The sequence below is a fragment of the Paramacrobiotus metropolitanus genome, unplaced genomic scaffold (assembly GCF_019649055.1).
Source record: "Paramacrobiotus metropolitanus isolate TYO unplaced genomic scaffold, Prichtersi_v1.0 Parri_scaffold0000042, whole genome shotgun sequence".
NCBI classification, from domain to species: domain Eukaryota; kingdom Metazoa; phylum Tardigrada; class Eutardigrada; order Parachela; family Macrobiotidae; genus Paramacrobiotus; species Paramacrobiotus metropolitanus.
The window spans coordinates 669,889-692,556 of record NW_026570262.1 but is presented as its reverse complement, the minus strand read 5'-3'; the positions used below and the strand labels follow the sequence as shown (position 1 = coordinate 692,556).

General features: G+C 52.3%; 1 protein-coding gene across 1 annotated transcript; it reads left to right on the top strand.

Annotated features, from left to right (window-relative positions):
* Positions 1-188: 188 nt before the first annotated feature.
* LOC129590852 (uncharacterized) lies at positions 189-1,583 on the top strand. The gene is made up of 5 exons (XM_055486278.1): positions 189-476; positions 537-620; positions 723-831; positions 939-1,249; positions 1,489-1,583. Exons 1-5 carry the CDS (start codon positions 303-305, stop codon positions 1,564-1,566), a joined length of 756 nt encoding a protein of 251 aa, XP_055342253.1. The 5' UTR covers positions 189-302; the 3' UTR covers positions 1,567-1,583.
* Positions 1,584-22,668: the final 21,085 nt, after the last annotated feature.

Below are 22,668 nucleotides of genomic sequence, written 5' to 3'. Positions count from 1 at the left end.
GCAGTGGAATTAGCAAACGTTTACTGAACTTCGTGGTTCCGTACTTTGCCATTGCCTCGTGAATTATGCATATTATATGCTATTTTTGTAGCCTATTTTATATCTCGGATATATTACTACTCGTATATTAGTCGCCTTTCATAAAGGTCACTCACTCACTACGTTATGTCGGTCAGCATGCCCGGCAACTCATTGTTTTCAAGGGTGTCTAATCGCCCTTAAAAACAATTATTCATCATTTTAATACAACTAGCCGGCATATTGAACCCACTGTGATCCTTTTCATACCCTTTTCATTATCAATGGATTCAAAAGGAAATCGGAAAAAGTCGGTGTCCCTGGCGGAGAGCAGCGATCAGCGGAGATCTAGAAGCAACTCTATGGAAAAGCGCGGCACAACGCTGCGTTTGAGCGCCGGTACTGATCGTCCACCACGATTTACAACAAAATTCAAGTCGTTGATCGATGATTATACGGTAAAATATTAAATGAGCTTCCAAATTTGTCTCGTGACCACAAACTCTTTTTTTTTGCAGAAGCTTTACAAAGAACATCAAGAAATCATCAAGGAAAATAGCAAACTGCAGAACGGAATTGCGCGATATTTCAAAGAACATTTGGTATTATGGAACGTCTACACATCATGAATTATGAGACATTTTTAAAGATAATATTAATTAATATTATCTTATTAAGTAATGTAATTAAAATATTTATTTCAGCAAGTCGCTCAGGACACAAAAAAAGCCAAGGTCGAAACCAAGGAGGAAAAGGAACGCAACGCTGGAGAAGCGGAAGAAGAACACCAAAGGCGATACGAAAGTGGCTTTCGTACGTACAGACTTTTGTGAACTTATAGCGTGATACGTCAAAATTTTTGCTTGTTGTTGAGCTGTCAAAATTCGTGTCGAATTAAGATGAGTTGCCTTGTTTTTTAGGTGTGGTTAAGGAACTGACAAAAAAGATTGCCGCGACGAAAGACGACGCTGCTGCTCGCAATGAAAAAATGAAGACTGCAGCGGCAGCAAAAGAAGTTGCAGTGCAGAGCAGCTGGAAAGCATTTGAAGATAAGCAACTGCATTCAGCGAAGGCAGCGGTTACCCGCGATGGGCAAGCATTAGATCCCATTGTCATTTCTGAACACCTCGAAAAAATCCGCGGAAAATTACATGATTGGCGAGAAGTAGGAATGCGCGGTGCCCTGATATGGAAAAAGAAGCAGGATTTGGAAGATCAGCTACGACGACTGGTCAGTAGTCTCAGTACAATAAATATTCGCAGTCTTGTGCGACTTCCATACAAATATTACATGATTATCGTATTTATTTATAACATGAAATATGAGTAGCTTGGCTTATAATATTTCAGTTAGGGTAACTACCTTTCAGAACCCCGAATTCTGATACAGATAAATCGTTATCTAGATCTCCATTTAATTTGTTTATCGGTCTTTTTAAGCAACAGATAAAAATGCTTCCTTTAAATTAGGGAAATGCACCGCTTTTAGCTTGCAGTGCGGCACTAGAAGACAGAGGCGAAGCGGGAAATCAAAGTACGAGTACGTAACTGTTCACCGCGCTTAAAAGACACATTTATTTAAAACAAACACGGCAGACTATTTTACTGATTTAGTTTTATGCTCTCAAACTATTTGTGACAGGCAAGCACAGAGAGCTCACAGGTGACTTTATTGTACAAATAAAGTGGAGCAAATACCGCGTGAATGCGGGGAAAAACACAACAAAGGCCAGTGTCTGGCAGAAATCAGCAAGTCAAGTTGCTGCGAGCTAGTTCTAGAGCGTAATGATTGTAGAGAAAGAAATGTGCTGGCGGCAACGGCGTCACGCTGTCCAGACACATGGAATGTGAGTGCGCAGACTGGACTCGTATCCAACGCGAGCGAATATACGCTGAGTCATACAGCGAGAGAGGAGCGAGAGAGCAAGTATGCTCAGTGAGTGCGCCCGCGGTGTATCCGCATAGGCGGAGAGTGCAGTGCAGCCACCCACGTACGTACAAGAGAGGGCGAATCAGCATGTGTGCAGTGATACGCATACGCAAAGTGGCGTATCTATCACGCAGGCTGTCGTGCCTCTAACATGCCTCTGGGCGGGAATCCGAGCTCCTGCGAGGATGCTCCGACTCAGTACCGCGCCAGCGTCGCACCTCTTCGGTCGACCCATGTGGGGTCGCCGGTACGCGTCCTCTTCCGGCGGGAGTCCGGTGTCTGTTGACCGTCCCATCCTTCACTTCCAGATCCATGAGAGGCAAGCAACTCACGGCCGCAAATCTGGAAGCCGCTCGGGGTTCGTTGTTGGACCGGTATTGCTTCTGTTAGCCTGGCATCTTGCTTCTGTTGGCTCGCGGAGAAAGTGAAAGAAAAGTAATGACGGTTAAACAGCGCGAAGTAAAAAAGTAATAAAGTTTAATCACAATTCCAGTGAGCAAAAAGTAAATGCAAAACAGATCTGGTTAGAGATTCTAAGTAAAATACAATTCCGTTTGTTAGAAAATGTACAAAAATACTAAAAAAAAGATCTGTCCGGGGGCTTATTCCGACTAGGATGACGTCCACGGGTCTTGAGTTTCCACGGGGTCTCCTGTCTAAATGCAATCCGGCGTATCAGGTCCGGGGCGTCGGTTCCCGGGTTACCCAACGTAACCGGTAAATTCGTCCGAGGTCGGGTAAGCACGGCTGACACTTACGTCCGACTCGTATTCATCCGTTCCGGAGTGAGAGGCACTGTCGCTGTTGCGAATGCCGAAGCATCCTCTCTAATTAAGGGGATGGACCAAGGTCATCGGACCAAGGTCAGCCTACCGGTAAGTTAGCCGGCGGCAAGGGAGTTCGGCTAAGTCCCGAATTCCAGAAAGTCAGGTCGGACAAAACCGTACTTGTGTCGTGCGACTTCTGTGGTCGCCAAGTGGTAATGCCGATGGAATGTGGTCGGTTAAAACCGTTAAATCTGCTACCACGAGCCTGGGTGTGACTTCCGATACGAACTGGCTCGAAGGTCCGGTCGGAATTTCTTGTTCCTCCATCCAACGGTGGTTTATCCGACCTTCTGTCGGTTGAGGATGGATATCCGACCTGAGGTCGGTTGTAATGTTGTCCGACCTGAGGTCGGTGATAACGCACCTCCATGGTCGACCTCGGTAACTCGTGTTATTTAGGCCCATGTGGGGCCAAACAAGTCCCGTTAGGTCGAATTCGTCCATTCCGAGGTCGTTTCCAGTTCCGGTCTTCAGTTTTAGTCGTCTTTCACCGACCTGTTATCGGTGACTCCTGATGTCCGACCTGAGGTCGGGTATGATGTTATCCAACCCGTGGTCGGTGGTAATGTTATACGACCCGAGGTCGGTTACCACGTGACTGGTCCGTTCGAAGGTCGTATCCCGGCTAAGCCGCTGATGTTCCGGGCGGAACCGAGCGATCCGGCGTTCCTAACCGACTTCTGTGGTCGGTTGGACCGGTTCTCCGACCTGAGGTCGGTGATAATGTTATCCGACTGGAGGTCGGTTACTCCAAGTCCCAGGTCGATTAAGGTCGATTCCTTCTGTCCGGAAGTCGTTTTCCGTGAACATCCTGGATGGCGTCTCCATCCACCGACCTGTTGTCGGTTACTTCTCATGTCCGACCCGAGGTCGGTTAGAACGTGGGATCATCCTCATAACCGACCTGTTGTCGGTTGTTCCACTTTATCCGACCTGAGGTTGGACGTAATGTTATCCAACCCGAAGTCGGTGATTCTTCATCCAGGTCGGTTTCGTCCGTCAGGAGGTCAGTTTTGAACCTCTGGGCACTCATCCGATCTCTGCGAGGTTTGTTTGAAGCGATGGTCTCTTTCATGCCTCTAACATGCCCTGGTTCGGGTCGATAGTTTTGCCTCTGGACGGGTCCGGGTTCCGTCAGATGCGGCAGTTCCATGGCGTCTGTTGTCCATTCAGCATGCAATCCAGGTCGCTTGTGGCGTCAAGGGACTTCTGTGGTCCCACTCCACAAGACAGACTCTTTGGTTTCAAACCGGCGTAAGGTCCTCGCGCCTCAGCAGAGTTGTGCGTCGGGCCCCGACTTATGTCAGACTGCCCGTTCCCATCCCCATACAACATGCAAACTGAAGTAAAATCAGATCACTTCACTTCCCTGGTTTGGAGTTCCTCCGTTCGGTTCCGCGAACCTGTGACGCCTTGCCGCTTCTGTTGGGGAAAGACATCACACGTCCGTAGGGATCTGTATGGGGGTGCGAGCCGTGTGTTCTAACACGGTCTGCCTAGGATGTTCCATTTAAAACATGGGGAAGCAGGTCGCGGCGGAGTCGTTGGTACGTCAGTAGCCAAATCACCGTCGCTGTTCCTCTTCAGGTAATGGCAGCACGGTCAAGCCGCGCGTAGTCGTGGTCACCGGTGAATCGGTTGGTTTATCCGATATCCTCCGGGGGGAGACTGCGGTTGGACTCCAGGTACAGGTTCCTGGTTGAGAGCCTGTAGGTCCGGGTTCAAACGGAGAATCCGTCCAGACTAAAATCGTAGTCGGATGTCGCGGTTTGCGGTCGCCATTACCGACTTCTGTGGTCAGTAAAGGCTACGATAAAGCCATCCCGTTTGTAATTTCCGTGTGCTTCCGTCAGGCCGACGTCGGTTAGTCGACATCTCAAAGGTCGGCTACCGTTGAAAAAATCGACTTCTGTGGTCGGTTCTAGGTAGCGGGTCTTAGTTGACACTGTCCGGTCCGTTGCGGTCCGAGTGACTCCGTGTTGTTTGCGGACTTGTTATCCTTTCGGCCATCCGATTTCGGAGTTAACCGTGGGTGCCTTGGCAAGCATGGTCCTGAACACACCGCAGTGCTGTGTTCCGGGCCATGCTAGCGGAATCCTCGCTGGTTCGTACTCCGGAGTCCGGTTGCCGGAGTGTTGATGTCGTAGATCGTAATTAACCAACACGGTCTGCGTTGGATATATCCTTCTGTATGACTTATCCTTCGGATGTAAGGTTGAAACTTCACCGACTTCTGTGGTCGGCTAAGTTATCCGAGTCGTGATTAGAGAAGGTCCAAGTTCTACCTTAAAATTGGCTGACTTCCGTGGTCAACGAAGGTAGTGGATCGTGGTTCTGTGACACGGTCTGCGTCACTTCCTTTAGTTACCTCGGGAATGGTCAACTTCTGTGGTTGACTGAGGTAACGGGGCACGGTTAAGGTCGCGGTTTGCGAAGTTAGGTCTCTGGGCGGGAGTCCGGTTCTTCGCTCCTGCCTTCGGTTAATCCAAAGCGTCGTGTCATAACAGGTCGGTTTTGACTTCTGTGGTCAATTCCGAACCATGTGACATTGCGGGCCGATGAGGATACCACTGTCTGCGGTGATGAAAGTTACTGGTCGGTTACCCGGTCCCAAAGTCGGCCACGGGTGCCAGGCGAACATGGTGTCGAGAACGTGACAACGTTTTCGACACCATGTTAGCGTAATCCTCTCGGTCTGTTCTCCGGAGTCGGTTAGCCGGAGTAATCTTCTTCGGTAGCAGAACGTGGTTCACGATATGCTATGTTAGCAAGCCGGGGCGTCTGTTGGCTCCGGTGTAGCAGATATGGTTCCGATCTGCTAATGCCATGCTGGGGAACTGAGGTCGGTTGCCCAGTTCATTCCAGGGGATTCCTTGGAGGACGTAACGGTACGGTGAAAGAACCGAAATACCCAGGTCTGACCACACGTTTCCGGGTCCGACCAAAGAATCCGGCCAACTTATGTGGTTGGCGCTTCTGGCGTATTCGTGGTTCACGTCTGCTTTAGGGTCCATAAAAGAAAAGTATCCGTTCCATGTTTTCCATGTCGTTTCTCGACGTGGCTGTTTCTCAGCCGGGCAGGTTCTCCGCTAGGTCGGTTCTCGACTTCGCTGTTTCTCAGCTCGATGTCCCTTCCTTACTGTTGAAGTGGGACCACAGGTTCCTTATGTGGGAACCTGTTATCCCAGGGGGACTGAGATCGGCGGGTCTCCGCCGAAGTAATCTTCGTCGTCATCGTCAGATTTAGGTGGTGGTCGACCAAGGCGCCGGAAGACGTCAGGCTTACATGTTGCTGGTGGTTGCCCATCTGGTTGTGGGGTGCCTTCCTGGCCAGGTTGTTCCGCCCGCGCCTTCTTAGCTTTCTGGACCTTCCTACGGAGCTTATGCGCGTTAGGTACTGCGCCGGGTGCCAAGTCGTCCGACATCCCTTCTCCATATGGTCTAGAGGTGAATCCACTAGGTAACGCTTTTTCTTCGCGGTACCACTTCACGAATTCGGCCGCATCGTCGTCTGGATCTTTGAAGTCCTTGCGGAAGGCGTATCTGGCCGCGTGCCGTTCCTGTATGTAAAGGAGATCGCGTGCCAAACTGCCAAGATGATACTTCGCATGGGTGAACCAAGTTGTACGACGATCGTATCCAGTTCTGGTGGGATATGTGCCGTGCGACGTGCTCCCCACAGCGTGTAGTGGCAAAAGTAGTTGCCTAACCTTGCTGCGAAGACGTACCGCAAAATGGTTGCATTTCGATCTTCTGGTCCCGGTTCTTCCTCCGGCAAGTACTGCAGTAGGTCCAGGGCCGCTCGAGCCGCTGCGATGATGAAGGCCGGGTGGGCGTCGGTGATGACGAATTGAGCCACGCTTTCCAGTTGATCGCGTGAGTACTCCTGAGGTCCGAGCTGACTTAGACTCGTCCTCTCCGGTGTGGACAAAGGTACGTCCAACAGTGCCGGATCATGCACCGAAGGCAAAGCGTTTGCTCGATTGATCGGGTGTTCCACGTTGGGGTGGTCGTTCATGTTGAACTCGCCCATCCAGTTATTCAATTGGAATCTGGTCTGGAATCCGGATCGGATGAGGAACTGACGCAGGTTTTCCACCATCCGCCAAATGTGTGGTCGGTGTCGTTCCTCATATCCCAAGGTATTCATGATGTAGTTCGTCCGTTCGGTCGGGTGTGGCATGACGACCTCAACTCCCTGTCGTCGGGCGTTGTCATAGCGAGGGTCGTCCTGGCTTGGAACTTGCACTGTTGGCATCAAAGCCATCTGGTTTGCCACATCGACGTCCATTTCTTCAGGTTTATCTGCCGGTTCCGCCATGTGGGCTTCCGGTTCTGGTTGCTGTTCAGGTGGGACAAAGTTCCGTTTCGACTTACTGGTTGAGTCGACGACCAGTCCCATACTCGTCTTCTCCGGACTTGACCGTTTACCAGGTGAAGGTCGGGTTGCTTCGCTATTGCCGTGTCCGGCAGAGGCTCGTCGTTCCTCGATTCTGTGTCGAGCGTCGTGTCCGAGCCTATGTCGAAGGTCGTGTCCGGCTAATGGTTTAGCGGGTCGGCGCTGCTGTTGAGTCGACGACGCGGCAACTGGTTGTGCCGGGGTTCCAGGTTGAGGAATCTGCTGGGGGACGGATGGCTGGGTTTGTGTAACCACTGGAACGACCTTCTGTGGGATCGTTGCCATCTGCTCCACCGTTGCGGGGTAAAGAGTGACCATTTTCATGGTTCCGTCGTCCTGTCGCATCATCATTTGGATTGATGCGGACTGAAGAGGTCGGTGGATGTCTCCGACTATCACTTCTCTCACGTCATGAAGCACCTGTTCCGACTCTGAGCGGCCTTGTGTGGGCTGCTGTAGGTGAACAGTGATTTGGGGTTCATGCTTCGTTGGTGGTGGATGGACCTTCATGGTGGCAATTCTTTCGTTGACTGCCTTAAGTTTCGCACGGTCCTCCTCCTGGCGCCGCAGGTCTTGTTGCTGACGGTATTCCAGAAGCCGATGAGTCAAAGTCGGTGGCACTGTGTTAGTCCATCCAGGGTCGGAAGCGCGGTTGCGTTGGATTTCCGACAAGTGATCCTGTTCGTAGGCCCGTAACTGGTTAATTAGACGTTCGCTGCGGGCTAAACGTCGGTATGCGCTGATGTTCCCAGCGACGACGTTTATGTACAACGCCGCTGCTTGCATCGCGTCACGACGTCCGACTTGTGGGGTATGTTCATCCGAGAAAGAAATGATGCAGTCCGCGCATGGGAGTCTGTTGCCCTGCGGAGTTGAGTTCTCTGCAATGTCGGCGGTCCGCCGTGTACGCCTCCGTTCGCGGCTGTTAAAAGAAAAATTAGACGATCCGTTTCTCGGATTCGTTAGCCTATACGTGTTACGCCCTATGATTACAACGGTCGGGCCAGGTCGGTTCTCGAGCTGGTCCAAGGCACTTATGTGGTGCCTAATGAGGTAGGTCGGGACATTCTGTTGTGTCCGAGGGGAGGTCGGTGATCACAAGTACTTGTGTGGTACTCATGAAAGAGGTCGATTCTACGACTCTTCCGACGTATTCCATGTCTCCTCATCCGTTAGTCGATTCCACCCGGTTCACCTGGAGAGAGTCGGTTGGCTCATTCTGTTGCTCCATGGTCGGTGGATGCTTCGGTTTCTTAACCGTTCCGATCTTCCGTTTCGGCTTGGGCGGTCCGACCTCCTGGTCGGTCACTTCGACTTCCGTGGTCGGTGCCGCCGGGTCGGTTGATTTAACCGTCCTTTTCCTGTAAGTCCGTTTCGGCTTCGTCGGTGCGATTGCCGGGTCGGCTACTTCGCCTTCTGTGGTCGGTGCCGCCTGGTCGGTCGTCTTATCCGACTTCTTCTTCCTTGCCGGTTTAGTCACCGACCTCTTGGATTCTTCCGTAGGTTGGTTGGATGGCTGAACTGGTTCTTCGGACTTGTTGTCCGACTCCTTTGGTTTCTCCAAGGTTGGTTCAGCTGGTTCATCCGGTATCACATTTTGCTTCTGCAATTCCTGCAGGGCTGGTGTCTCGAAGTCCATCGGCGGTTTCTTCCGAGGTCGACCTCGACCTCTTTTCTTAACCGTTACTTCGGGTTGGTCGGTTAAGTCCAATTTCTGCGATTGTTCGATGGTTACTTCGGGCTGTTTAGTCGACTTACTGGTTGCCTTCCCTTCCGTGGGGTCGGTTCCCAGGTCGTTATCCGGCTTCTTTTGACCAGATGACCGAGTTACTGGTCGACGTGCGTCGGCTGGAAAATGTTTCACTCGGTCGACGGCTACGGTGTCTTCCCGTCCGTCCTCACTTCGGAGTAGTAGGTTGTTCGGGCCAACGTAGCTGATGACCGTCCACTCTCCGTCGTATCGTTCCATCCTGGCGGGGTCCTTAGTTGGGAATTCCACCGTTACCTTATCCCGTGGTTTGAAGGTCGGTGATGACTTCTTCTTATTATAAACTTCGGCGCTCCGTTCAAAGGCTTCATCAATGTTGATGCGCGCAATTTCGTGAGCCATCTGAAGTCGTTCCTTTATCCGCCTGATGTAATGTTCCTTATCCGTATACTGTTCCGGTGCGTTTGTTCCGGCCACTAAGTCCTGTGGCATGGTCATTTCCCGACCATACAGCATGTGGTAAGGTGAGAATTTGGTCGAGGCATGGACTGCTCTGTTCATCCCGCAGACGACATATGGTAAGGCTCTGTGCCAACGGTGTCCGTCCTTTATATTGCAGAACTTTCGTATTCCGTCCCATATCGTCTGCATTTGCCGTTCGACTTGTCCTTGGCCTTCCGGATGATAGGCTGTTCCAAGCGTATGTTGGATGCCGAAAATCCTCGCAACTTTAGCGAATGTTTTCGCCGTAAAGTGCGTCCCTCGGTCCGAGTGGATGAAGGTCGGCATTCCGTACTTCAGCAGGACATCTTCCACAAAGAACTTTTCAAATTCCTTCGCGGTGTTTGTTTTGGTTGCCCGGGCGATGGTGAACTTCGTCAGCTGGTCGGTTACCACTGCGATGTATTGGTATCCTTTCGTCTGCGTTCGAGGTAAAGGTCCCTTGAAGTCCGCGTAGATACGATACCAAGCTTCACCAACCTCCATCTTCTGGAGTTTACCCGGTGGGGGACGTCGGACCTTGTTGGCCAAAATGCACTGTCGGCATTTCCGAATGTATTCAAACACATCGGTTGACATCCGTTCCCAGTAGTAGCGCAACTTCAATGCTTCCATTGTTTTATCACGTCCGAAGTGGTTTCCGGTTTTCCCATCATGTAGCGAGCGTATGATGTTCGTTCGCATGAAGAGAGGTACGACGAAGCATCTTTCCAGCTTGTCGTTAATTGTCTTCAATCGATATAGGAGTCCCTGAGCCATTTGGTAATGCTCGGTGTACTTCGACTTGTAGTCGAGTTTATCCAGGTTCTCCAGTTCATCGATGATTTTCCGTAAGTGCGGGTCTCGCAACTGTGCTTTGCGCAATTCCGCGTTTGTTGACACGGGCGGTACGAGTATATCGCCATGTGGGCTCAACTCGTCCGTCTCTTCCGCCGTATTTGCGGTCCGGATGGTCGGTTCCAATATGTTGAGGTCCGACGTCTTCGGAGCTGGTACGTTGACGACCCGTACTTCTGTGGTACTTAGGTCATCCCAGTCTGAAATGACGTTACATCCGGGAAGAGGTGGTGGAAGTGGAATTTCCGGTGGTTCCTTCTCATCCCTCTTCTTCTTCTTGTATGCTTTGTCCTTCAGACGTCGTAAGGTCCGTACGGTGCAGACTTTAATTTCGTCCTTAAAGTCTTCGAAGTTAGGCACCTGATCCAACTCTTCATGTGGATCTTTGTCGTCACTCCGTTCGAGTGGCCACCTCGACAAGGCGTCCGCATTGTCGCAGAATACTCCTGGCTTGTATTTGATGGTTATGTCCCGTCCTTGTAAAGCCAGTGCCCATCGTGTTAGCCGAGGGTTGATGCCAGGTCGGTTTGACTCGCATCTAAGCAGGTTCTGCAATGCCCGATGATCCGTTTGTACGGTGAAAGGTCCATGGTCGATGTAGTGCTTGAATTTTTGCACTGCCCATACCACGGCCAAACATTCCCATTCTGTGACTCCATAGTTGAGTTCAGGTCCGTGTAAGACTCTGCTGGCGTAGGCGATCGGATGTCCGTCCTGGGATAACACCGCGCCAAGTCCGGCTCCGCTTGCGTCACATTCAATGACGGTCTCTTTTGCCGGGTCGAACTTCGCCAGTACGGGCGCTTCTGTTAACGCCTTTTTGATTTCGTTGAACTCGGCCGTGTGGGCCTCCGTCCAATCCTTTTTGATGTTTTGGTCCTTCCGTAGGAGCTCGTACATCTTCGATGTCTTCTGGGCGTATCCTCGGATGAACTTACGGTAGTAGTTAGCCAATCCCAGGAACGACCTCAGTTGGCGTTCTGTCCTTGGGTAATCATGTTGAGCTATGGCTGCTACTTTTTCATCGTCGGTTTGGACTCCGTCTTTGCTAAGGACGTGTCCGAGGAACAGCATTTTATCCGTTCCGACCTCGCATTTGGAGGGCTTAATGGTGAATCCGGCATCTCTGAGGCATTCGAGGGTCGCTCGGAAAGCCTCGACAAAATCTTCGAAAGTTTTGCCGAAGAAGATGATGTCGTCAATGTATGCAAACACGCCTTTCTTCCGGGCTGATGCCGTTATCTTATCCATATGCATCTGGAAGGTCGCTGGTCCGTTGCAGACTCCAAATGGCATACGGTTAAATCTCCACATTCCCTCCGGTGTTACGAAGGTTGTGTAGTCCTTGGAGTTTTCGTCCATGGGGATTTGCCAGAATCCGGACTGACAGTCTACCTTACCGTAGTACTCCATTCCGGCGCACTGGTCCAGTAACTCGTCCGGGTTCGGTAACGGGTAGTTATTCTTCTTTGTTACTGCATTCAACTTTATGTAGTTGATGCAGAAACGAGTTCCAACCGTGCCGTCTCCGTTCCGTTTCGCGGCTAAGACGACGGGGAAGCTCCATGCAGCCGATGAAGGTTCAATAACTCCTTGATCGAGCATTTCCTGCACATGTTTTTGGATGAACTCCCTTCCTTTCCAGCTTGTTCTGGTGGGGTTCATCTTAATCGGCTGTGCACCTTGGACGTCGATGGTGTGTGTTACACCTTTGACATCTCCATATGGTTTCTTTGAGGTTGGGAAGACGGTCCGGTATTCCCAGGCGACTGCCTTAAGTTGGGCAAGTTGCTCATCGGTTAAGTTCTTACCGAAGTTCATGGAGTCGATGATTCTTCGTCGCTCTTCCTGGGATTCCGCGTCTTCTTCCTCTACCTGGGCTGACCGTATTCTTGCTTCTTCAACTCTCTGGTCGTCCGTCATCATTTGGAACGGTTCGACTCGACCCATGGGGGCACCTTTTCGTAAGGTGACCTCACGGTGAGTGTGGTTGGCTACCATGATGGTAAATCGTCTCCCATCATGTTTAGTTACGCCATCCATCATTTCGACTCCGTCTCGTTGGGGGTCGGATCCACCAAGGTACATGAGTTTCTGTCCGGTGGCTACTGCAACGTCCATTATAACGTGTACTTGGGTTATCGCCCGCGGTAGGAGTTTCACTTTCCGTTGAGCTCTAACTCCTGTCGCCTCGAAAATTTCAAATTTCGGCGATGGCTTTGGTTCCGGCTTGGGTGGCCAAGTCTTGGCAATTCCAAGTGGGAGTTCCCATTCGACGTACTGGTTGTCGATATCCGGTTCGAACATGTCGCTGTATTGCATATGGCCAAGTTTTATGCCTTTCTTCAATATTCGCGGTAGGTGAGTCATGTTCTGGATGTTTATCCAGGCCGTGTCTATCTGAGGTCGGATCTCAATTTTTGCTTCTATCGGTCGGATAGGTCGGTGCTTCCGCCGTAAGGTGTAGAAGTAGATGGGTCTCATCGGGTCCATTGGTCTGGCTGTCCGTACCTTGATAGAGCACGTTGAGTAAGGTGGGAGAGAGACTCGCTCGCTGTTAAAGACCACCTGTCGGTCTAGCGGCTTCGAGTCGATGAACGGGTCCAGTGCTAGATGATGGACTTGTGGGTGCTTGTTGCCCAAGTTCAACTCCGTAATCGAGTTAACTTTTGCAATCCGGACCTTCTGTGGGCGCGGTTGCTCCGACTTCTGTTGGTCAGTTAAGTTAACCGAGGTCGGTTGTTCGGTTGACAGCTGCTGGGTTACTATGGTTGGAGGTCGGAGGTCGTGTTCCTCCGGTTGGCCTCCTCCAAATTCCCGTAAAATTTGAAGTTGTTCGAGTTCCGCTTGTTGTTCGACATCGACTGGCTTTTCCTGTCCGGTTTGTTCCGGGGGAGGGTCGACTATGAATTCAGTGTGGATGATGGACCGCAAGGCTTTTGTCAGCCGGACGTCGTAGGTCGGTTCTTCGTCCTCTCCGGATGAGTCGTCCGAGTCGTCATTCCGCGGTTTATCTGACCTGCAGTTTCGTACTGACGGGTCGAATTCCTCATCATCATCCTCCTCTTCGGATTCTTCCGAAGGTTGGTTGTCGGAGTCTGTGTCCGGTGAGTCACTCGAACTTTGTACGTCCGAAGCGTCCGAGTTATATTCTTCGGATTCTTGCTCGTCTTGAGGGTTAGCGTCAGGTGTGTTGTCGTGTCCGACTTCTGTGGTCGGTGGCACGCTACCTTCTCCGACTTCCGTGGTCGGTGCACCCTGGTCGGCCGTTTCCTTTGGTTGGGTCGGTCGACTCTCTCCTTCCTGATTCTCCAGGTCGGATGGCTGTGAGCTTATGTTGCTCAGCCATTGGTTAGCTACCGACTTGGTCTTCCGGCTTGAGTTTACCTTCCGTTCTGGTTGCGGAGGGGCCGGTGACGACGGTCTGCCGTCAATCCAAGTCAGGTCATGGTGAGTCTTCAGCGTCCGGACGACTCCATCAATATTATCGTTGCAAATTATGCAGCGATCAGGTCGGTCAATTTCGCCAATTTGCGTGTGCTCAGTTGGCTTCTTCAGGTCATTGACGAATTTGACTTCCTTCGGAAAGTGTTCCGTGATTGGCGGTAACGGGTCGGGGATCGTCCTTGTTATTGAGGTGTCCTCGCCGTACCGTTTCCAAAACGCAGTTGTAGTCGATTCTCCGTACAACTGTACTTGTCGCATGTAACTGAAGAGTGCTCCGCCTAGTTCTTGGCAGGGTATCTCCAGAGGGCGTGGTACTGGAAGTCCGTATTCCATGTACTGCCGATGGATTGGGACTCGTTCGTCTTCCCATTCCCAAGCTTCATCGTCGATGTCTTCGGCGAGGGCCAATACAGGTTCGCATGTCCGTTGTGCTTCCTGTATCTGGTCCGTGGTCACCGCTCCGTTCTGTTGGAGAGTGGCCATCATCTCCAACGTCCGTCGGTCGAGAAAGTGTTGTATTCCCGTAAACCAAGTCCGGTACTTTTGTTGGACTTCTAAGATGGCATCCGCTTCCGTTGCGGATGCCTCTGGTATCGGGATAGACTTTACTGCCGTCTTCAGTATGCGTTTCTTCGGACGTAGTTTTCCAGTTCGTATCCTTTCTTCGTACGCTTCGATGGCGTTGTGCAGTTGCATCTCCTCGATCAGAGTCCGGTTGGTATCCCGGCAGTCACGGCAAATGTTGGGCAAAGGGTTTGACGGGTGATCAAGCCGACTTATCCTTGCTTCAGTTGTTACCGTGCCCGATGCCTCTGGTATCGGGATAGACTGCACTACCGTCATTCCTCCAGGTCGTTCCGGGTTAGGAATGGGCGTTAGCACGAAGGTGAACTTGGAATGAAGGTAATCACATCCAAGTAACACTGGGATATCCGCGTTGTTCGGTTGAACGTGGAAAGTGTGATGGCTCGTAAATCCCTGCAGCGTTACCGGTACGGTGCAACAGTGAGTTACGGTGAAGGCAACTTGTCCGCCTACGCCAAGTATCCGAGTGTAATGGCCAAGAGGTTGCATTGGCAGGTCGTTTTGTTCGCAGAATCGTTGTTCGATCAGCGAAGTCTCTGCTCCTGTGTCGAGCATCGCCATAGTGGGCGTCGGTCCGATCTGGATTGCGTGTGTCCAGGCTCTGACCGTCTTCGGTTTCTTGTGAGTCCCTTTTTCGAAGGTCACTTCCCGTACAGTCGGTGTGACGGGAATTAAGGAGACTGATCCGCCTTCTGTTGGCGTCAGCGTGCCTTGGATTGGTCCCACTTCGGTTACGACCACTTCATGTACCTGAGGTCGGTTAGCTACTCCGTCCTCCAGCACGTCGGTGGGAGTTTCGAACCGTCGTGTTTGTTCTCGTATCCGTTCTTCTATCGAGGTTTCTGTTGGCCTCACTTGCGACCATATGTAGTCAAGGTTGACGAACGTCCGAGATCCGGCTACTGTTCTAGCCGGTTGAGGTTGTTGCTGGGAGAGGTCCGACTCCTGCTGCAGCCAGTGAGCGGGTGCCTGTGCTTCCAGAGGGACTGTTTCCCATATTTCGACTTCTCCTTCCGATTCTTCGGTGAGGTCGATAGCTGCCATTGTTGCAGCGTATCTATCCGTTGCGCGTCCGGATGATACATTGGGGAAGTTTCTGTTGCCCCTTTGCGTGAATCGGCGTCCCGGTCCTCCGCGTCTTGGCCCTTGTCTGGGCTGCTCGGTTGGGTTTCTTCTCACCGGCAGTCCGGTCCAACTTCCGTGGCCGGTCCGTCCTGCGTCACTTTCTGTGGCGGGCGGCGCAGTCACATTGTTCGTGCTGCGTAGGTCGGGCATTTCTTGCGTTCCGACCTCCGACGTTCCAATGCCAAGTTGAGGTATTGGGTCGGCCGTTCCGGGCAATCCCTGCGTTCCGGCCTCTGACGTTCCAGCGCCAAGTTGATGCGTTGGGTCGGGTGAGTCGGGCATTCGTTGCGTTCCGGTCCGGATCTCGAATTTGCCATTGTTAACAAAAATTCCGAGTCGTTCTGCCATTGTTCTGGCCGTTGTGGCTTCATCTGTTGAAGCCATTAATGCGTTGGCGAATTCTTCTTCCGTGCTGTTATGGTCCAGACCTAGTTGTCTGACCAAGGCATCCATCCGTTGGATGACTTCCCCTTCTGTTGTGGGTATGGGCGATTCTCTCCGGTTAAAGTGAAGTTGGTTAGTAGGGTTATCCTTGTCCGGTGGTTCGGTGGGATGTCGCAGGTCGAATGAGTCACCGGGGCTCATCGACCTTAAGCGTTTCCCGAGGAGTTTCCCCGAGCCGGCCCATTGTTGGGTGACGGCGAGCCAAAGGGCTGATGTGGCGGTAGCATTTGCCGCTGTTCCGGAGATCCCTGTTGACCTCCACCGCTATTCCTGCGGTTTCCGCCCGACCCATTTCCTGAGCCGGCCTGCTGGTTTCCGTTACCAGCACCGCCCGAGCCTCCTCCTTGTTGGCGTTGGCGCGGGGTGGCACGATCTGTGCCGAGTTCGGGTTGGCCGAACCCAACGGTCCTCCCGTCAGGTATCGCGTATGCCAATCCTCATACCAGCGGCGATTCGGGTTGTCCTGCACCCGAGTGCCGATGAACGCGCAGCGTGCCTGGGGATGGTTCCCGAACTTGCAGAAGTGGCAAGTAAAGCTGTCCGCCAGCGTCCACTGAAGGAACAGTTGTTCCATCTTATCCGCATAAGTCGTAAACTGCCGAGCACCTTGTTGTGCTTGGGAAGGTCGGTTACCCTGTTGGTTTCCGCCTCCGCCGCGGTTAAAGTTACCGCGGCCGCGATTTCCGCCGCCACGTCCTTTTCCGCGACCGTAGCCTCCGCCGCCGAATCCTTGTGTTGGACTCTGACCGTATGCGGAGTATCCCTGGTTTGGGTTTTGGTTGTATCCAGAACTTCCGTTGTTCTGGTTACTTCCAGAGCCAGGACTTTGGCCTCCGTAGTTGTTTACTGGGGCTCCGGCTGCTGGTTGGGGTGCTGCCAAGTTGACAGCCGCCACTCCGGCCCAGGTCGGTTGCTGGACCGGCGCCATTTGCGCTGGTGGCGTCATCGGTGTGGTCGGTTGCACGTATGTTGCCGGTGGACTTTGGTATCCCGGCATCATGTATGGCTGGTACACTGTTTGTACTGGTGCCTGCGGTAAAGGAGCTGGTGTCGGCGTTGTTGCTCGGACCCGGGCATAGTCGGTATCCCGTGATCCCTTCGCCACGTCGTACATCTCCTTTCCGTTTACGAACTGGCGTATGTAGTCACGCAGTTCTACCGGTGTTGCCGGCATACGAATCTCCAAGGCTTCTCGTAGCTTGGGTTCGTGAATGTTATCCTTCAGATGGAAAAGTGCCATCTGGTCCGTGATGGTGTCACATCGGGACTTGATGTTCATCATGGCGTCATAGTACTGTTCTGGCGTCTCTTGTCCAAAGCGGTACTTTCGTTTGGCCATGGCGGTTACGGCGTTAATTTCCTTGTTTTTGTCGCCGAACCGTTCTTCGAACTTAGCCAACCAAGGTTGACTGGCCATCCTCCGGCTGGTTCACTGCCGGCGGTGTCCCTGTGCCATTGTGCGGCCTGGCCTTCGAGTCGTGCGATGAGGTCTGTCATGAACGTGTGGTCCGATTCATGCCATTCTTGTGCTTCCGCGTAGAATCGACGGATTTGTTTCAACCATCCCTCGAGTTTGTTATGGTCGCCGTCGTATTCCGGCAATTTCTGCTTACGTCCGCGGGCACACACACGGATCATCGTTTCCTGGAATGCCCGGTTAGCCGCTTGTTGGGCGTCCATGGCAGGCGGTGGGGGAGGGTTTGCTTCCCAACCTTGTTCCGCATGGTATCCCCGACCTTGTTGGTCTGGGTAATACTGGTTCTGTTGCTCCGGATATCCATAATTCTGTTGTTGTGGATATCCTCGACCTTGTTGGTCTGGGTATGCCCGACCTTGTTGGTCTGGGTATCCGGCCGGGTACGGTTCCGGCTGAGGAGCTGGTGCTCGTGGTGGCCGTTGTGGCTGTTGGTAGAATCCCGGTGGAAGGTCGTTCACCCTTCCATGCTGACTTCTGAACGGCCTTCTCGGTGGTGCCCGACCTTCTGTTGGTCGGAACCGAGGCACGTTCTGCGAGTCTTGTGGGTACTCGGCGGGAGGGCGTTCCGGATTCGGTTGTCCGCTTCGTCCTCCTGGAGGTAGGTCGTTATTGTATGACCTAGCTCGTTCACGCCGGTAATCGGAGTCGCTTATCGTCAAGCGGCCGAAGTCGTCCATGTTGGGATGTGAGCTTGTTCGCTCTCCTAGTCGCCGTCCTGCGCCCCATTGATTAGGCGCTGGTCCATTCGGGTGGGACGTGGTGGGCGCTGGCGCATGCATCGATGTGTGTGTTGCATACGTGGTACTAGTGTAGGTACCTGACGTGGCCGTCGTCGTTGTCGGCACGTTTGACGTTGGCACATGTGGTGCCGCAGTCGACGTATTCCGTTCCGGTTCTGGACGGTGGGGCAGAGGCTGTTGCTGCGGAGGAGTTCCGATGAGCGGGTTAGTTGTCACCACGCCCACGAAGAAGTTCTGTTCCTTCTTCTCCTCTTTAGGTTTAATGTCCCACAGGATATCTCGGACTGTTTGCGACGGTTCAAAGTGGAAGTCCGTTGCCATCGAAGTCCTGTAGGATGGAGGCTCCGTCCTGGATTGTTCCAAGTGTTTCGTTTCCTCCTGGAGACAGCGTACCTCCGTATCCAAGTCGTCGGTATACGTGGTCATTTCGTCGATATATCGATTTAAGTCATCGATATATTTATCCGCGTCCAGACCGTAGTTGTACAGGTCGTTTTCGCGGACTTCCAAGTGTGCGATGCGGTTCTGTTGCGCTTCGTGCACCTTTTGGGCTTCTGCCAGGCTGTGTTCCAGCTGTGCTCGGAGTCGTTGTTCCTCCTTCAGCACATCGTTGAGTCCATAGACCTGGTCGGTCAGTTGGGCGTTCGCCTGTTCCAGGTCGGTGATGGCTCTACTTCGGTCAGGTGAGGCAGGTTGCTGGCCGTAGTGAGCCATTAGCTGTCGTCCTGCCCTGACCAGGAGAGTTTCCATCTCCCTTTCGAGTTGTTCGATTCGGTGTCTTTGCCGGTCGACCTCGTCGTCGGCCTGCTTGAGTTCGACCATGTATCGGTCGACCTCCTTCCGGTACACTTCAGCCTCTTCGTTGGCTTGATTAAGCTGTTGGTGGAATTTTCCTGCTGCCAGTTCCGATTCGACCAAGGCTGCTTGTGTGTCAGCCATGTCTTTTTCCACAGCGTGGAGCCGTCTTTTCAATTCAAAGATTGACTCCATAGATGTCGCGAGTGTACTCTTGAGTCGCTCGACCTCTTCGAAGTCGTACCGACATGGGTTGTCGGACCTCTTGAGGTGACTCTCCAGATGTTCTATCCGGCACTGTTGAGCGGCTATGCCTTTGTTGGCGTCAGCGAGTTCTTTTTCCCATCGCCTCCGTTCGAGTTTATGGGTGTCCTCCGATCGTGACATCTGACTTTCTGTGGAGTTAACGATTTGGTCGGCCAGGACGATTTGAGTTATCAGATCCTGGCATCGTTTCCTGAGTCGATCGACGTCTTCGATCTTTTCTGGAGGTGTGGATGCGATCCACTTCCGTGCTGTGTACTCAAGCGTACTTGCTTGGTACCTATGGTTACCCAAGTGGGGTGCCACCGGCGTTCGGAAGAATCCATCCTTGCTACTGGGACGTGACATTACTGTTGTGTCAAAAACGTCGTCCATGGGTGGTGGCGTTTCGCTACCCGAGTCGCCAAGTTCGAACATCGGTGGCGACTGCTTCTTCAGTAAGTCGACAGGTCGACTTGTTGACGACTTGTCCGACTTCACCTTCGGTTGAGCTTCTGTTACTCGGGTCGACCTGCCTTCCGTTGGCGAAGGTCGACTTAACGGTGAAATAGCCTTTTCGTTAGGCATCGGTATGTTGGTTGGTGATCCAGCCGGGTGAGGTCCGCTTCGTGGCGGGGCCTCAGTTTCTCCCGTTTTGGCCGATAGTTTAGGCCACTGGATGTCCATATCCGACCTGTTATCCGCTGGCTTCCGTTCCAGGGAGGTCGGTTGGACTTTACCGACCTGCTGTTGTCCGATCCTTGGAGTTGGTGGGAGTTGTTCGACCTCGGTTCCGACTTGTGTTGTCGGACGAGGTCCGACCTCCATGGTCTGTCTTTGTTGACCGACCTTGGTCGGTGGAAGTAGTCCGACCTCAGTTCCGACTTGTGTTGTCGGGTGAGGTCCGACCTCAGCAGGTGGCTTCTGTTGACCGACCTCCTTGGTCGGTGGAAGTAGTCCGACCTCAGTTCCGACTTGTGTTGTCGGGTGAGGTCCGACCTCAGTAGGTGGCTTCTGTTGACCAACCTCCTTGGTCGGTGGACTTCCATTCTTCTTGGTCGGCGAAATCCTCCCGACTTCTGTTGTCGGTTGGACTTGGCCAACTTCCTTGGTTGGTGATTGCTGTAGTCTTCCGACCTCAATTCCGACTTGTGTTGTCAGATGAGGTCCGACCTCCGGTTGAGGATAACCGACCCCCGAGGTCGGTTTCCGTTGACCGTCCTTAGAGGTTGGTGAAGCCCTACCGACTTCTGTGGTCGGTTGGACTTGACCGATTTCCGTTATCGGTTGCTTCTCTCCGACCTTCGAGGTCGGTGAAGTCGCTCTACCCGAGTTGGGCGATGTCGACCTCTTCACGTCATCCGTCTGGTTAGGTGATGTGTGTCCGGCGTCGGTGACTTTCGTAGTCGTTACCGACTCCTGAGCTTTCTGTGAGCTCAGTTGAAGTCCTTCTATTGAGTCCGTAGAGGTCGGTACACCATGTGGGTGTTCCGCCTCGGCATGAGACAATGTGGTCTCAGCCTGCAGATGCTCCATTTCCCCCCCGGTCGGGTGGGACGGGGCTGCTAAGCCAGCTCGGGGCTCGAGGAACGTCTTGTCGTGGGCGTCCTCGAAGCTGTCATCGGACGTTGGGTTGGAATCGGCGAGGAGGATCCGCTCGTTGCGCTTCTCCCTTGCCTCGGCCGACTTCGTTGAGTCCGTTGATGACGGCTGACTTTTATCCTGGCCAGAGTGCCGTAGTGCATACGGCGCGTTGGAGGTCAGGCGCCGCGAATAGTCCGTGTTGAACTTTCGGGCGTATTCGTTTTCCTTCGGGTTCGACATCGTTGTCGGGTCAGGTCGGTTCAAGTGGAACCAACGAGAAACTTGTACTGTTGTACAGTAAATTGAACAATCCCTTATGTGGGGATGTTCAATGAAATCAGGAACGTCTTTGGGTTCAGGAACTTCCGAGGGTCAGGATGGTCCGACTTGTTGTTGTTGCTGTTGTGTTGATGTGTCTGTGTGTGACTCAGTACACAACGTTACAATACAGTACTATGGTACAGTACAGTATGATAAGGTACTACAGTAGAGTACGTCCTATACTACTGTGCTGACCAGTATGACGTCACAGGGCTAAGTGGTCTTGCACTTCGCTGCCTACGTCACAGAATGCGAGCCGCGTGCAAAATTTAAAAAATGATGATTCACGCCTATGTTAAGCGTATGGGAAGTTTCCCCTGCACGCTGATTGGCTAGCTTCAAAGTACTGAAAATCGAGCGTTCTGACGTCACAAGGAAATTCGGGAATTTTCGCGCTTATTTTCGCGGAAAAACAAAATTATTTTTAGGTCGATCAGAGATGTTTTCTGGTCGAAATTTTAATTTTTAAGCCGTTAGAAATAATTTCTAGATTCTCAGAAATTTTTCTGACGGTGGAAAATCCGTCAAATCAAGAAAGTAAGAAGATGACCGACCTCTGCTCCGTTACACAGGGTGGTCAGTTAGGTCGGTAAAGTAATTTTGTAGGTCGGTTTCTCCGACAAAAATTAACTTTTTACCGTAGAAAAATTATTTCTAGTTCTTAGAAATAAATTTCAGCCGTTAAGAATTAAGAATTATAGCTAGATTCGACCTGTGTCGACCTGTAACCAGGACTTTACCGGTTCGTTACGGTGTCCGTGGAGGTCGGTGATCCGCCGTTGGGAGGTCGAATTCCGCCGTTAAAGTTGCGGGTCTCCGTTCAAGGAGAAGGTCCCCGATTGTTGAGAGGATCCTTGCGCGCTGCAGGCTTCCTTCTGAGCCTGGTCCGTCAGTTGCGGTGGGGGAGTTCCCGTTTGTCCGTCTGGGGCAGTCAGCCAAAGTGCTCTCCTTGTGTGGAAGAGCCAAAAGATAGGGCAAGCGAAGGTGGCAGGGATCGCTTTTGCGATCAACCTGTTGCTACCACAGTCGCTAGACAGCAAAGACCAGGTTGAAGCAGAGGCTGCGTTCGCAGTCAATCTGTTTTCAACCGTGGGTTCTTCGAGTTCTCCGCAAGTTATGCCTTTACCGTCTCCTCAAAGGATCCGATAAACCGAAAAACCAGACGATCTGCTTACCATGTGACAGGCAAGCACAGAGAGCTCACAGGTGACTTTATTGTACAAATAAAGTGGAGCGAATGCCGCGTGAATGCGGGGAAAAACACAACAAAGGCCAGTGTCTGGCAGAAATCAGCAAGTCAAGTTGCTGCGAGCTAGTTCTAGAGCGTAATGAATTGTAGAGAAAGAAATGTGCTGGCGGCAACGGCGTCACGCTGTCCAGACACATGGAATGTGAGTGCGCAGACTGGACTCGTATCCAACGCGAGCGAATATACGCTGAGTCATACAGCGAGAGAGAGGAGCGAGAGAGCAAGTATGCTCAGTGAGTGCGCCCGCGGTGTATCCGCATAGGCGGAGAGTGCAGTGCAGCCACCCACGTACGTACAAGAGAGGGCGAATCAGCATGTGTGCAGTGATACGCATACGCAAAGTGGCGTATCTATCACGCAGGCTGTCGTGCCTCTAACAAAACTTAGGGGATCTTTTGTAATTTGTAGGAACTGTTTCAGTAATATCGCATACAGTAG

Excerpts from the sequence above, each read along its gene's own strand:
- LOC129590852 (XM_055486278.1), top strand. The coding sequence starts at position 303 with ATGGATTCAAAAGGAAATCGGAAAAAGTCGGTGTCCCTGGCGGAGAGC. Across the intron at positions 477-536 it reads CGTTGATCGATGATTATACG|AAGCTTTACAAAGAACATCA; the intron begins GTAAAATATTAA and ends TTTTTTTTGCAG. Across the intron at positions 1,250-1,488 it reads AAGATCAGCTACGACGACTG|GGAAATGCACCGCTTTTAGC; the intron begins GTCAGTAGTCTC and ends CCTTTAAATTAG.